The sequence below is a fragment of the Lampris incognitus genome, chromosome 3 (assembly GCF_029633865.1).
Source record: "Lampris incognitus isolate fLamInc1 chromosome 3, fLamInc1.hap2, whole genome shotgun sequence".
Classification (NCBI taxonomy): Eukaryota; Metazoa; Chordata; class Actinopteri; order Lampriformes; family Lampridae; genus Lampris; species Lampris incognitus.
Genome location: NC_079213.1, coordinates 70,990,111 through 71,006,891, shown reverse-complemented (window position 1 = coordinate 71,006,891; position 16,781 = coordinate 70,990,111). Strand labels below are relative to the sequence as shown.

Genomic DNA, 16,781 nt, shown 5'->3' with positions numbered 1-16,781 from the left:
TGTTTGAGATGTTGTATGAAATACACCAGCTCGCCCTCAGGTGAGCTGTCCCTTCAAGTGCACAAACTGTGCAGGGCTTTAGACAGCGGATACAAACAGTTAGCGTTGGCACCGGTATCGCTCACCGTGAAGCTACACCACGCTTGAATGGTTCCACAGTTGGTGCAACATATGTGAACAACAAGCGATGCGGTGCGGTTTCCTGCCTGGACAAACTAGCAACACAACAGACCTCCAAAACCCAAGCACACCGTTACTTTTTTTATATCATTTAACCTGGCACAGTGGCCCCGGTGTGACCTCACAGTGTGACCCCCCCCCCACACACACACACACACTGTAAAAAGGTGGGTGTGTTTTTTGTCATTCTCACCTGCGAGCTGGAACAAAGGAGAAGTGTGCAGCCGTGTTGGGCGAGAAGTTTCGTGGGCTGTCCAGCGGGCTGGTTCCTGTTGGGGAAAGGGAGGAGGAGGAAGGGGTAAGGGGATGGAAAGAGAGGAAGATCGAGAACGAATAATTAGCGACTTAACGACAATACACAGGGACACTGTTGGAGAGGCAGATTTATTTCTGTTATTTCTGTACTGTATTTTTAAACACTGCCTATGTTCTAGCGCCTCACAAACAGAGGCAACCATTTATTCTGGTACACAACGTGAGATGTGTTAACCTCTGAGCTACACCTAGTCACAAACCAACAGGGCATAAAAAACCCCCAAAAAAAACCCACACATTCAACCCATAAAGAAACGTTTTAATCACACAATGGTGTACTTAAAAAGATAAAATGCAGTCCCGATCTTTTTGTTTGGGCTGCGTGAAAGCCAGCCTACCCAAACTTATTAACATCGAGAAAAAAATAAAGTGTGTGTGCGTGTGTGTGTGTGTGTGTGTTTGCAAGTGATTTCTTTCATCCTCATCCACCCATCCATCCACCTGACCAATAACCCATCCTTGCATCATGTCTCCACTCATTTTCCATCTTCACAGAGAGAGAGGGAGAGGGAGAGAGATGAACTTTGATAGAAAGGCAGATAGACAATACAGAATTGAGAAAAGAAAAGGGTGGTTAATTGACAGTCCAGTGTGGAAAGGGGGAGAATGTCAAGGGCACAACTAAAGGAGGAAGAGATGTACGTATTTATGAATGTGACAGAGAGGGAGAGACAGAGTGAGACAGGGCGAGAGTGATGGCGCCACTTTTAGCGTTTGATGGAGGGTTCTCATTAAGCCAACGGGAGCAGACGAGACGGGGGTAGACGGGACCGATCAGTGGCTGACTAATCTGTCTGCTCCGACTATAGAGGGACAGAGCCGAGACGAGATCAAGAAAGAGGAACAGGGTTTACACATCCCATTAGACAACTCTAAAACGCAAACAATTTTCGATGAAGCAGACCTGATCTTCCAAAGGAAATATGGGGGGAGGGGGGAGGAATTGAAAGTATGGAGAAGTATGGAAAGTAAGAGATTGAATGTACATATAATTGGTTGGCTATGTGACAGATGAAGATAAAGTTGCAAAAAAAAAAAAGAGTGAGGAGAGGGGACATATCAGGACAAGGATGGCGCAAATTAGGCCTGCAAAGTGGGAAAAGGTTACGTACCCACGAGGGAGGTAAATTCAAACAGATTAGGACACATCTCCTGTTCTAATGAGACTGGCACACAACTCATCTCTCCACTTTATAAAGTGTCATTCACCACTAAGCACAAGAAACGACAGTGCCTTGCAATATTATTCAAATATTCTCCCCCTACATACAGGATTTTTTTTATTTTTAAATCTATGGCACAATTTCAATAATTTTTTATGAAGCCGACGCAACACGTAATTTCAGAAGAGTCTATTTCAGATCAGCTGAATGTTATCTACTAAATAAATATATTTAAGGCTAGTCCATTTGCAGTCAATTTGAGAGGAAATAAAGACGGTGACTGAAAGACTAGGATTAACAGCGAAGTTAAGAGACCTGGCAGGGGCAAAATGGTGAAAAATCCCTATTTCAAACACACACACACACCTCACAGTTTATTCAAAAAGAGAGGGTTAGGGACCATGGAAACAGAAACACGGGGTGCTGGTGCGTAACATGCACTTGGGTTGAGGTGGAAATTGAACACTTGGACATTTCCACATTAATTATACATTTTCCTCAGAAGCACGTCTAGACAGACTAGAATCTTAAATATTAATAAGAGCGTTTGCCGTTCGTCAAACAGGAGAAGACTGGAACCTCGATCTCGGTCTTTTCCCTCTGTAGCGCCTGTGGCATTGTGAATGTGGAACGTGTGCATTTGTGTGTTTGCATGTGTGTGTGTGTGTGTGTGTGTGTGTGTGTGTGTTTGTGTGTGTGAGCGAGCAAGTGAGGGAGAGTTTGAAAGAAAATGGCTGTCACAGAAAGTTGTATTTAGAGAGGCTATTACGTGCTGTTGAGGGATAGAGCGCACACTGCACTGTCACGCTTCACAGCGACAACACTGAGGGGGTATGTGTGTGTGTGTGTGTGTGTGTGTCTCTCTCTCTCTCTCTCTCTCTCTCTCTCTCTCTCTCTCTCTCTCTCTCTCTCTCTCTCTCTCATCGGTCAAACAAAGGCTTGTTCACCAACAAAGAAATCCTTCCATCACTGTGAAAAAAACAAAATCACACACTGCAGAGAAGCTTGTGTAAAGCAGAGTGTGTTTGTGGACTTGTAGGTGGTGCTGCAGGGCTAAATGCTTTTCGGTGATGTATTGCACAGTAATGCCATTCAAGGCCGTGGTCGCTGGTGTGTGACATAAGTTAAATGTTTGCAAAGCCTACGTGACTATGTCACTTTTCAAGTTTCTGACCCGATGGGTCACTGGTTCAAATCACTAAAATGGGTGGAAAAAAAGAAGGAACGGGGAATTCAGTGAGGAATGATCTTCTTACCCAGGAGAAACTACTGTTAGAAGACCAAAGGAACCGCAGCCCAAACTGCCTGTCTGAATAAAGCCAAATACTTTGGTGAATCTCTGCTAGATGTTTCTATGTAAGTCTATTCAGCCTGCCTTCTGCAGGCATCTCTATATCACATCTTTTTTGTAAATAAGGCTTTCTTAGTCAACTTGCAAATATCAAACCTAAATAAGGTCCAAATGTCCATCCTTCATGGGAAACCATCAGTTTGAGAGGGACGGGGACAGGGGCAGTAATCGGAGGGTATTGCTGTTATGGCCAATGAACCAGTACCAGAAATAGCATTGTGTGCCAGCTTATTTCAATTGGAGGAACCATGACAAATAAAGAATCAAAATAAGTCCAGGCCTTCACTGACATAACAACTACCATGGGGAGAATCCGCCCGGATACTGTTGAGGGATAGTTGCATGACAGCTCTTTGGTAGTTCAGTTGCATATAAGTCACTCAGTGTCATTAAACAATTAGTGTTTGCCCCTCCCCTCCCCTCGTTTCAGGGACCAGGCAGTAAAACTCTCTCCTGATGCCCCTGAAACAGGGTGGGGCGGACTCACATAGATGCAGCGTGACTTCTGAGTGCTCTGCAGTGAGGATGCTCCAATTGGCAAGTGAAACAAATCGCTGTTGAGTCGGTTTACAGGAAGGCTTCAATAGTTTGTCACAAAAAATGACCCGAGGGATTTCTTTTTCTTTTTTGATGGCATAATGAAGCAAATTGAGATATGAATTCAAGATGAGTATACCTGTACGACTGTCTAGTTTGGTTCAGAGATATCCTATGCTGCACAATTACATTGACGTTGTGCTGCAGACACACTCTGCAGTTTTAGTGACCTACTTTGGCAACAACAGACAAAAGCGCAGGCACCATAACATGCATGCAAATGCATATCATTTCCCTCTCGCTCCAGGGAAAACTGTAACAAGGATAACACAAAACAGCATCAGATGGGGGGAAGCAGAAGGACTTGAATTTGAAATAAATGCTAGGATGTGAGCCAAAGGGGGGGGGGGCGGACAGGGAAGAACAAGAAAAGTAGTTACTGTCTATTGCCAGCCACAAAGAGAACAAGCGGCTCATTTTACAGCTTCTGCTTCGATCAGAAGTGAGGACACACAGGACTGCCAATCATTAGGTTGCCCTTTACTATGTGGACACCACAAGGGAGAAGGAGAGGGAGAGACAGAGAATAATTAACAGAGAGCGATAGAGGGGTAAGAGTGATAAGTATTGAAAGAGAGATGGAGGTCAAGAGTTGAAAAAGAAGATGGTACATTCCTAGAGGTCAAGAAAGGAAGGCAGTGGGGTAGTACAGTTGGACTGATAGATAAATGCACGAGGAATTGGTGAGGGACAAAATCGTTTGCTCCTAGATTTTTTTGGGGCAATTTAAAGTCCTTTATTTTTGGTTATTCAGATTTCTGCATACTCAGGCATTAAGGCATCAAGTGTGAGGCAAACAAGCACATGTGCCACCCACCAATAGTCTCACTGAAACATGCAGCTGGGGCTTCATTAAGGACATGTAGCTTAATGTTGCATTCACATGGAATCTGGGAGACGGTACACTGCAGCTGGCAAAATGGAACGGGAAAAACCACAAACAGCATGATGGAACGGCACGACGGTAAAAAGAAATTGTATTGTTTGCAGAAAAAAATTTGTACAAACGTGTTTTGTGTTTGCTTTGTATAACTGTATATACGGTAATTCTGTCAATGCCTATAAAATAAATCTGCCATCTTTTCTTTTTTGTGATGTGCTGCGTAACATCCGGTTGAAAATTCCATTGAGGAATACGGCAACGAGTTAAAATATTTCTGCTTTGGACGGCAGTGCCGTCTGCCGTTGCCATTGTCGGCATAATTTGCTGGTGTCCTCCGATTTTACCGCCCTGTTCTCATCTACAACAACGACTTCTGGTTTGCTGTCTGCCGTTTACCGGATTCCATGTGAATGCAGCATGAGCCGCACAACATGAGCCCCAATGTGCCAATCAAGGGACAGTCATCTCCATACAGTTGTTAAGATAACATGGATCATGTGCATTTGACAGCCTAGCAGGTTAGCTTCGTTATTACCGCTTGTTTTCATCATTTGGGGGCTTGAAGTGATGGCACGGCTCATTGGACCCGAATGTGTTTGCTATTTCTTCTTAAACCGAAGCAAAAAGACAAGCAGATGTTTCAGCCAAACCAACGTGCTGAAACATCTGCCTGTCTCTCAAACACGCTGGCAGTCGTCGATTGAAGGGGTGGCAGTGGTAGATAGGAACATTTTGACATATCAGCAAACTCTAGAAGGGAGACATCAAAGAAATGGAGATAAAGAAGATGGAAGACAGGATGACAGAAGCCGACAGATGTATGACAGCGACGTTCCAAAGAGGGTGAAGTGCAGTGGAGAAGAAAAAGGGAGGGGGAAAGACAGACCATTAGTGAGGGGAGGAAGATTTATGGCAACTTGGAACATTCAATCAGTGTTCCTTTAGCAGAAGATTGCACCTCTACATTTGATTAGCATTAAGTGGCTGGATGAAAATGGCTCAGGGAAGACGATGTGATGGAAGTCCGTTATTAAACTGTAGGGGGGTGGAGGGAAGGAAATGAGAGATAGGAAGCATGTGTATTTCTACAATGGATATGACAGAGAGAGAGAGAGAGAGAGAGAGAGAGAGAGAGAGAGAGAGAGAGAGAGAGAGAGAGAAAGAGAGGGAAGAGAGAGAGAGAGAGAGAGAGAGAGAGAGAGAAAGAGAGGGAAGAGAGAGAGAGAGAGAGAGAGAGAGAGAGAGAGAGAGAGAGAGTAATCACTGATAAGGAGAGCAGAGGAATAGCTTAACCCTCTTCCAGGAGTACTTGCTAATCAGGAAAAGTGCCAGGCTATAGATATCACAGCATAAGCGTGGGCTACAGGTTTCCATTAAGGCTATTTCAAATTTGGCTTAAGGCTAGGGAAACACCGTACTATGTCCACATGGAGATTCAAGCTTGCAGCGTGGAGCATAATTCTGGTGAACAACACACCTGGTACAATTTCAACATAACATACCCTGTTGTTGGTTCTTGCTTCAACCACAGGGGTTTTAGCAATAGAAAGGATGTTGTCTATAAGACTAAGAAAGACTAAGAGATGGAGGGTAAAAAGGAAAAGTGTTACATGTATTATAAATGACAATCGATAAGCATTTCCTTGGGGAAAAGAGGCAGAACAGTGTGAGTCATTGATTATGGATGTTTCAAACCACACTGTGAACCCAGACAGGCAATCAACACAGTTGGACTGTTTCTTTATTACTGACCCTCTCTTCCTTGGTTCTCTTTATTTTAACCTAATTCTCTCTTCTTCCCCCTTTCACCTCTCTGTTGTTTTCCTTAAGTTGATCTCTGACTCGTGCCATCTCATATATGATAATGCTCTTGATGTAACTCTCTCTGTCTCTGTCCCTTTTTCAATCTCAGAATTTGTTTCCCAAATTAAAAACCTCCTAACCCAGAGGCAGAAAGATGGGTTAATTACTCACACACACCCACACACAGATTTAAGCATAAGCGCACCTTACAAGTCATACAAATTTTGTTTTTCTGAGGCATCACGTTGCAAATGACACTTTTCAATATTCATACGCTTTATGTGTGTGTGTGTGTGTGTGTGTGTGTGTGTGTGCGTGCGTGCGTGTGTTTTACAGAGGTATAACGTTGATCAGCCACAACATGAAGATATGGGAAAGAGTAATAGAAGCTAGGTTAAGAGGAGAGGTGATGATCAGCGAGCAGCAGTATGGTTTCATGCCACGAAAGAGCACCACAGATGTGATGTTTGCTTTGAGAATGTCGATGGAGAAGTATAGAGAAGGTCAGAAAGAGTTACATTGTGTCTTTAGAGAAAGCATATGACAGAGTGCCGAGAGAGGAGGTGTGGTATTGTATGAGGAAGTCGGGAGTGGCAGAGAAGTACACTACCGTTCAAAAGTTTGGGATCACATTGAAATGTCCATATTTATGAAGGAAAAGCACTGTACTGTTCAATGAAGATAAATTTAAACTAGTCTTAACTTTAAAGAAATACACTCTATACATTGCTAATGTGGTAAATGACTATTCTAGCTGCAAATGTCTGGTTTTTGGTGCAATATCTACGTAGGTGTATAGAGGCCCATTTCAAGCAACTATCACTCCAGTGTTCTAATGGTACAATGTGTTTGCTCATTGGCTCAGAAGGCTAATTGATGATTAGAAAACCCTTGTGCAATCATGTTCACACATCCGAAAACAGTTTAGCTCGTTACAGAAGCTACAAAACTGACCTTCCTTTGAGCAGATTGAGTTTCTGGAGCATCACATTTGTGGGGTCAATTAAACGCTCAAAATGGCCAGAAAAAGAGAACTTTCATCTGAAACTCGACAGTCTATTCTTGTTCTTAGAAATGAAGGCTATTCCATGCGAGAAATTGCTAAGAAATTGAAGATTTCCTACACCGGTGTGTACTACTCCCTTCAGAGGACAGCACAAACAGGCTCTAACCAGAGTAGAAAAAGAAGTGGGAGGCCGCGTTGCACAACTGAGCAAGAAGATAAGTACATTAGAGTCTCTAGTTTGAGAAACAGACGCCTCACAGGTCCCCAACTGGCATCTTCATTAAATAGTACCCGCAAAACACCAGTGTCAACATCTACAGTGAAGAGGCGGCTGCAGGATTCTGGGCTTCAGGGCAGAGTGGCAAAGAAAAAGCCATATCTGAGACTTACCAATAAAAGAAAAAGATTAAGATGGGTAAAAGAACACAGACATTGGACAGAGGAAGACTGGAAAAAAGTGTTGTGGACGGATGAATCCAAGTTTGAGGTGTTTGGATCACAAAGAAGAACGTTTGTGAGACGCAGAACAAATGAAAAGATGCTGGAAGAATGCCTGACGCCATCTGTTAAGCATGGTGGAGGTAATGTGATGGTCTGGGGTTGCTTTGGTGCTGGTAAGGTGGGAGATTTGTACAGGGTAAAAGGGATTCTGAATAAGGAAGGCTATCACTCCATTTTGCAACGCCATGCCATACCCAGTGGATAGCGCTTGATTGGAGCCAATTTCATCCTACAACAGGACAATGACCCTAAACACACCTCCAAATTGTGCAAGAACTATTTAGAGCAGAAGCAGGCAGCTGGTATTCTATCGGTAATGGAGTGGCCAGCGCAGTCACCAGATCTGAACCCCATTGAGCTGTTGTGGGAGCAGCTTGACCGTATGGTACGCAAGAAGTGCCCATCCAACCAATCCAACTTGTGGGAGCTGCTTCTGGAAGCGTGGGGTGCAATTTCTCCAGATTACCTCAACAAATTAACAGCTAGAATGCCAAAGGTCTGCAATGCTGTAATTGCTGCAAATGGAGGATTCTTTGACGAAAGCAAAGTTTGATGTAAAAAAAATCTTATTTCAAATACAAATCATTATTTCTAACCTTGTCAATGTCTTGACTCTATTTTCTATTCATTTCACAACATATGGTGGTGAATAAGTGTGACTTTTCATGGAAAACACGAAATTGTTTGGGTGATCCCAAACTTTTGAACGGTAGTGTATGTCAGTGTGGTGCAGGATATGTACAGTGCATCCGGAAAGTATTCACACCCCTTCACTTTCCCCACATTTTGTTATGTTACAGCCTTATTCCATAATGGATTAAATTCATTTTTTTCTCTCATCAATCTACACACAATACCCCATAATGACAAAGTGAAAAAGATTTTGTAGAAATTTTTGCAAATTTATTAAAAATAAAAAACTGAAATATTGCATGTACATAAGTATTCACACCCTTTGCTATGACACTCAAAATTGAGCTCAGGTTCATCCTGTTTCCACTGATCATCCTTGAGATGTTTCTACATCTTGATTGGAGTCCACCTGTAGTAAATTCAATGGATTGGACATGATTTGGAAAGGCACACACCTGTCTATATAAGGTCCCACTGTTGACAGTGCATGTCAGAGCAGAAACCAAGCCATGAAGTCAAAGGAATTGTCTGTGGACCTCCGAGACAGGATTGTATCGAGGCACAGATATGGGGAAGGGTGCAAAAAAACATTTCTACAGCTTTGAAGGTCCTAAAGAGCACAGTGGCCTCCATCATTCATAAATGGAAGAAGTTTGGATCCACCAGGAGTCTTCCTAGAGCTGGCCGCCCAGCCAAACTGAGTAATCGGGGGAGAAGGGCCTTGGTCAGGGAGGTGACCAAGAACCCGATGGTCACTCTGACAGAGCTCCAGCGTTCCTCTGTGGAGATGGGAGAACCTTCCAGAAGGACAACCAGGCCTTTATGGTAGAGTGGCCAGACACAAGCCTCTGCCCAGTAAAAGGCACATGACGGCCTGCTTGGAGTTTGCCAGAAAGCACCTAAAGGACTCTAAGACCATGAGAAACAAGATTCTCCGTTCTGATGAAACCAAGATTGAACTCTTTGGCCTGAATACCAAACGTCACGTCTGGAGGAAACCAGGCACCTCTCATCACCTTGCTAATACCATCCCTACAGTGAAGCATGGTGGTGGCAGCATCATGCCGTGGGGATGTTTTTCAGCAGCAGGAACTGGGAGACTAGTCAGGATCGAGGGAAAGATGAATGAAGCAAAGTACAGAGAGGTCCTTGATGAAAACCTGCTCCAGAGTGCTGAGGACCTCAGACTGGGGCGAAGGTTTACCTTTCAACACGACAACGACCCTAGGCACACAGCTTAGACAACGAAGGAGTGGCTTCAGGACAAGTCTGTGAATGTCCTTGAGTGGCCCAGCCAGAGCCCAGACTTGAACCCCATTGAGCATCTCTGGAAAGACCTGAAAATAGCTGTGCAGCAACGCTCCCCATCTAACCTTACAGAGCTCAAGAGGATCTGCAGAGAAGAATGGGAGAAATACCCCAAATATAGGTGTGCCAAGCTTGTAGCTTCATACCCAAGAAGACTTGAGGCTGTAATCGCTGCCAAGGGTGCCTCAACCAAGTACTGAGCAGAGGGTGTGAATACTTATGTATATGCAATATTTCAGTTTTTTATTTTTAATAAATTTGCAAAAATTTCTACAATACCTTTTTCACTTTGTCATTATGGGGTATTGTGTGTAAATTGATGAGAAAAAAAAAGGAATTTAATCCATTTTGGAATAAGGCTGTAACATAACAAAATGTGGGGAAAGTGAAGGGGTGTGAATACTTTCCGGATGCATTGTATAAGGGAAGTGTGACAGTGGTGAGGTGTGCAGTAGGAATGACAGATGGGTTCAAGGTGGAGATAGGATTACATCAAGGATCGGCTCTGAGCCCTTTCTTGCTTGCAATAGTGATGGACAGGTTGACGGACGAGATCAGTCAGGATTCTCTGTGGACTATGATGTTCCCAGATGACAGTGTGCTCTGTAGTGAGAGTAGGGAGCAGGTTGAGGAGAGCCTAGAGAGATGGAGGTATGCACTGAAGGGAAAAGGAATGAAGGTCAGTAGAAGCAAGATGGAATACATATGTGTGAACGACAGGAAGGACAGCAGAATGGTGAGGATGCAAGGAGTAGAGGTGATGAAGTTGTATGAGTAAATACTTGGGGTCAACTGTTCAAAGTAACAGGGAATGTGGAAGAGAGGTTGAAGAAGAGCGTTCAGGCAGGGTGGAGTGAGTGGAGAAGAGCATCAGGAGTGATTTGCAACAGAAGGGTACCAGCAAGATTAAACAGAAGATTTACAAGATGGTAGTGAGAACAGCTATGTTATATGGTTTGGAGATGGTGGCATTGACGAAAAGACAGGAGGCAGGGCTGGAAGTGGCAGAGTTGAAGATGCTAAGATGTTCATTGGGAGTGATCAAGAAGGACAGCATTAGGAATGAGCATATTAGAGGGACAGCCCAGGTTGGACGGTTTGGTGACAAAGCAAGAGAAGCAAGATGGAGATGGTTTGGACATGCGGAGGAGAGATACTGGGTATATTGGGAGAAGGATGCTGAATATGGAGCTGCCAGGGAAGAAGAAACGAGGAAGGCCAAAGAGAAGGTTTATGGATGTGGTGAGAGAGAACATGCAGGTGGCTGGCATGATGGCTCAGTAGGTAAGAATGTCATCTTTCCATGCCGGAGATTTGGGGTTCAAACCCAGTTTGGGACAAGTCTCCAGTAGGAATCTGTGGCTTATCCAGTGCCAGCTCTCCCAGCCAGACACCCTCGACAAACCTCCCCGCACTCCTCATGACGACATGAAAAACACCACAGTCAACGCCAGGTGAGGCCGTCGCCGGACCGCCCTCAGTGTTATCAGAACTGCTAGCACTGCTAGCAGTTAGCTTAGCCCGCCCCGCTCTCCCAGCGGCAGCTCTCCCAACCATAAAACGAAGACAAAACTTAGATGCAGACGTGGACAAAGACACTGCATGGATGGTACTGGGTAAGGCCGCTGCAAATGTGTCATAGTCATCCAACAGGATGACTATACAGTTCAGCACCCTGAATGGCCACCCAGTAGTCAGGAGACATAGACTCTATCCAGCTGAAACAATCCTACCAGCCATGACAGCTGAAGCTACTGAGGTTCAAATGAGAATCATGGCTAGTCTAAAGACAGTCAACCCCTGGGCATGGCTTCCATGACTCAGTGACAAAGTACCATCACAAAGCCTGTTCCTGGATGTGAACACAGCCCTATTCAACATCTCAACTGTCACCATAACAGAGACCAATGAACTTGTATATGCCACTATAACTGTAATCCTGGAGATGCTTGGGTACAGGATTAAGAACACAGGTCACCAACAGTACCCTCCATGGAAGAGAAGGCTGGAATCCAAGATCAAAGCAGCATGGATGTTAGCCAGAAGTTAGCCAGTTAACAGAGGTGCAGAAAAGTGGGATGAAAAACAGGCCCTGGTTGAAGAAGTCAATCCTGTTGGTTAGCGAGTGTCAGGGCCACTATCCAGGATGAAACAAAGAACATCCATGAGTACATCAGAAAGAGGACCCCCAGGATGAACTGCTGAGTGAGTATCTCAGGCAGCAGAAGACAGAGTGTGGAAGAATAAGAACAGGAGTTATCATGGAAGATCAAGCCCCTCCATGGGATGTACCTTCTAAAGATAAGAAGACATCGCTGATATCAAGAAATCTTACCAGTGGTTAGAAAAGGTGGGACTGAAAGATAGCACAGAGGCTCTGATCATAGCAGCACAAGAACAGGCACCCAGGACCAGATTGGCTGAGGCTGGGGTCTACCACACCAGACAAGACCCAAGATGCAGGCTGTACAAAGACACCCCTGAAACAGTCCAGCGCTTAGTAGCAGGTGTAAAATGCTAGTTGGGAAAGTGTACACTGAAAGGTATAACCAAGTGGCAGGGATAGTGCACAGGAATATCTGTGCTGAATACAGACTGAAAGTCCTCAAGTCCAAATGGGAGACACTGCCCAAGGTGGTTGAGAATGATAGAGCTAAGATCATGTGGGATTTCAAGTTCCAGACTGACAAGCAGGTGCTGGCTAACCAACCAGACATTGTGGTAGTCAACAAGGAACAGAAGACAGCAGTAGTGATCAATGCAGCAATCCCAAGCAACGGCAACATTAGCAAGAAAGAGCATGAGAAGCTCGAGAAATACCAAGGGCTGAGGGAAGAACTAGATCGGATGTGGAAGGTCAAATCCACAGTAGTCCCAGTGGTAATAGGAAACACTAGGGGCTGGGCCCCCAAACTGGGAGAGTGGCTCCAGCAGATTGCAGGAACAACATCTGAGGTATCTGTCCAGACACACACAGTACCACATTCCACAGAGGAGGGGTGGGGGGGGGGGGCTACAAAGTCTTTTAGCTGTTCTAAACTACAATATTGTATTGTTTGATAAAAAGTGTGTGTTTGTATATGAATGCTTGCTTGACAGAGAGAGAGAGAGAGAGAGAGAGAGAGAGAGAGAGAGAGAGAGAGAGAGAGAGAGAGAGAGAGAGAGAGAGAGAGAGAGAGAGAGAGAGAGAGAGAGAATGCAACATTGATACAGCTGGATAACACACCATGTCTATCTTATATCAAAGAAGACATTCAAGCCAGCAATCTTTGGTTGTGTGTGTGTGTGTGTGTGTGTGTGTGTGTATATGTGTGCATGTGTGTATTTTCATGTACTGCTGCTGTGATTGACAGGTTGTAGAGCTCCAATTATTTTCTGTAGAGGAAATGAGGCGCTGGTCTCATAACTGCGCCTATCAGTTTAACACAGAACACACAATAACCACACCTCTCTCTCTCTTTCATATTCTCCTTTGAGCTTGCTCAGGTGATAAAAACCACTAAGCTATTATCTTGTGATTATCTTTCCTCCCACTGCCACCTCCCATTCTTCCATGACCTCGCTATCTCTCTCCATCATCCAGCCCTCTTTTGGGAGGAGGCATCGTCTTTGAAGGCTGTTTCTCTTTCACACTTTCTCTAAATAACTTCTATTCATGTTGCTCATTCAATATAGCGCTTTATGTTGTTTTTTACATCTTTTATTCTCATTTCCTCACATACTCTCTGACTGTTTGATTTCTCTGTGTTAACGTGTGTGTTTGGTAATGGTGGTGGTGTGTGTGTGTGTGGGGGGGGTACTGTTTGTCTGTCTACACACTGAAAGTGTGTTTGACAAAGTCCTGCCAGCTTGCATTTCATCTGTCACTTTGCGCTCACTTACCTGAGCAAACACCCACTCACACATTCAATAGGCAGACACAACACATGCACGTACACAAATAAACAGAGTGCTTTCAACGACAGCACGTCAAGAGACAGCAGCTCGGCAAAACTGACGCTCGACAACAAAAAACATGAATACACAAAACTTTGTGTGCTTGTGTTTTTGGTATGTGCGTGTGTATTTAGGGGGAGGGATAGTGTGACCTGCAAGATCTCCTGCTGCTTTGGGGTGTGACAATATCAGGCTTCGGTTGCCATCCTACATTGTCATATAGTATGTATCCCTGGAGACACACACACACACACACACACACACACACACACACACACACACACGTACATGTGAAGCTGTATACACATACAGTCACACTCTGGGTGTGCGGTCTGAGCAGCTCAGTGGGCTGGGAGGTGTGGCTGGGAGGTGTAGCTGGGAGGTGTGGGGCAACTTTTGTGGCTGGTCACTGGAAGAACGTAGCATGACTCCTTCTGGCTCATTTAGCCTGGCTTCAACTACACACACAACGATACACAACGGGTGAACACAGCTGTGTTTCTTTGAACATGTGTTCAGTTTGTGTGTGTGTGTGTGTGTGTGTGTGTGTGTGTGTGTGTGTGTGTGTGTGCGTGCACGCACGCACGCACGCATGCATGCTTGGCAATCTGATCAAGAAAAGGGTATAGCTGCAATGATTTTTTTTAAGAGACGTGTACAATTCTATAATACTATGTACAAATAGATTTTACTTGTTTATTTATTAGTTTATTTGTGAGGGACAATTACACACAACACTGATAGCTGCAGAGGCAGTGTGCAGTGGACTGTACATGTGTATGTAGCTGAAGCTAATTTCCAACACCAGCTCCTTGATGGGCATTGATAGTTCGAATAATCATTAAAATTACATGTTGCAGCTTTAAATCAGTGCATCTAGTAATAAAACAAGAACAACAGCCGTCCATGACAACACACAAAAAAGGTGCAAACAAATAAAAACAAAACACAAAACATTTATAGCATGGACTCAAGTACACAGTGATTAGTTGGTGTCATGATTACAGTTCTTTTTTTTGGGGTGGGGGGGCGGTTCCTTCCTTTTCTCCCCAGTTGCACTTGACCAATTACCCCACTCTTCCGAGCCGTGTTGGCCGCTGCTCCGCCCCCTCTGCCGATCCGGGGAGGGCTGCAGACTACCACATGCCTCCTCCAATACACGTGGAGTCGCCAGCCGCTTGTTTTCACCTGACAGTGAGGCGTTTCGCCAGGGGGATGTAGCGCGGGGGAGGATCACAGGCACCCCGACCGACCAGAGGAGGCGCTAGTGCAGCGACCAGGATACATACCCACATCCGGCTTCCCACCCGCAGACATGGCCAATTGTGTCTGTAGGGATGCCCGACCAAGTTGGAGATAACATGGGGATTTGAATACGCTACCCGGACGCCCCATGATTACAGTTCTGGCCAAGTTTTAACCAGGACTTGACTGCTGTAGAAAACGTTTTAAAATCCTGAATCTGCTTTGAACTGGCAGGAAGGGAACTGCAGAGAGTTGTGCCTTTAACTGAGATTGCAGCTCGTGCAAAGGAGGTCATACATCATCTAATTCTGCAATTTCTTTCTGATGTATTTCAGGCGTTAGTGGCAGTACAGTGAAGTGTTGAAAACGGGTGGAGCTAGATGATGGAGACATTTAAATGTACATAAGTGTGAGGTTGGAGTAATTAATGAAATTACTAAAAACTGAGGGGATTATACTTCTGTAGAATACTGCAACGATGAACTCTCAGTGGTTTCTTAGCCAGAACCTTGATAGCTTGGTTATAAAAGGTCTGTTAGTGGTTTAATGGCAGAGGCTGAGGCCCGAGACCAAGAGGTTATGCAGTATGAGAGATGAGAAATAAAATGAATGCATGCATGATTTTTTCTCATCTCTCATACTACATAACCTCTTGTTATGAAGGACAGATCTGCTAGTAATACTTTTAGTGATCGTACAATAGTAGACAAATACATCTTCTTAACTCTGAAAGGCTGTGTGTGTATATGTGTATGCACAGCATGTGTTTGTGTGTTTGTCTTACCTGTGTGTCCATGCAGAGGAGAGTGTGGTCTGGGCAGGGTTGGGGAGGTGCTGGATGTCACAATGAGACTCTTCCTGTTGCTGGTCCGACAGCTGAGAAAAGATAAGCCAGCCATTTAACTTCACTTGCAATCTATTTTTCATCTTCCACTTCCTCCAGCCAAAAGTTTTAAAGATTTAAATTTGCTGCTGCGGTTCATAATGCAAAGGCCAGTTGTGTGGGCATATAGTGCCCCAACGGGTAGCTACGGAAAGGTAGAAAACCATTCAGCTTTTTCAGTGATCTCATAGGAGCTTTTGCAATGAACCAGACAGGTCCACCGGGGAACAGAGCCTCCAGTTATTTTTTTACTTCACTTTGAATAACATGGTGAGGTAAGCCATAGTCACAGTTACACAAATTTGGCAAACACACCATGTCTCAAACTCACACACACCATTTCTAAGATAGACTGAGCTCTAAAGATGAGCTTTCCTCCATCCTCACACATCTGATCACCGACATAAGAGCATGTTTGTGTGTGTGTGTGTTTGTCCATCCGTCCGCCCTGATATTTGAATGTGCGCTTGTGCATGTGTGCTTGCATGCATGCGTTGGTGCTTGTCCGCAGACACTCCATTTCCACCTAGTCATGTCCACTGAGGTCGGCGCCGTCCCACACAAGTGTCCTTCACAGTGCAGAAAACGACACGGAAAGAATAACAGTCGACATCATAGACAAACTCGCACATCTGTAGTTTGGTTTGCGGGAAAATGGTCACAACCAGGGGGAACGGAAATATGCTTGTTAAAAATTAACACTGAATTTCCCAGGACAGGACAGAGCGAAGTACGACATTGCAGAATGCAACAGAATCGGCGTTTATGGGTTTGACTGAGCCCGACTACGTCAGTTTGAGCACTGCTGCCGTTTACCATACCATCTGGTCCCATTACTTGTGTTAGTCCCTGTTCAAATCTGCACCGCCGGAAGTAGCCCAATATTGCACCGAGTCTACTTTATAACTGCCAACCAGCAACTAGACGGCTTATAAGACTTCCATCCTCACGTGGGTGTAAATATGATCACTCAAGCT

The 16,781-nt window shown here is 44.6% G+C and overlaps 1 protein-coding gene across 1 annotated transcript in view; it reads right to left on the bottom strand.

Annotated features, from left to right (window-relative positions):
* Positions 1 to 16,781, bottom strand: part of mast2 (microtubule associated serine/threonine kinase 2) — a 228,622-nt gene that overhangs the window by 45,536 nt on the left and 166,305 nt on the right. The window contains exons 5-6 of the mRNA XM_056277837.1: positions 15,706 to 15,797; positions 374 to 449 (exon numbers count right to left, since the gene is read on the bottom strand). Of these exons, the coding sequence (XP_056133812.1) occupies positions 374 to 449; positions 15,706 to 15,797 (168 nt within the window). The remainder of the gene's footprint in view (positions 1 to 373; positions 450 to 15,705; positions 15,798 to 16,781) is intronic.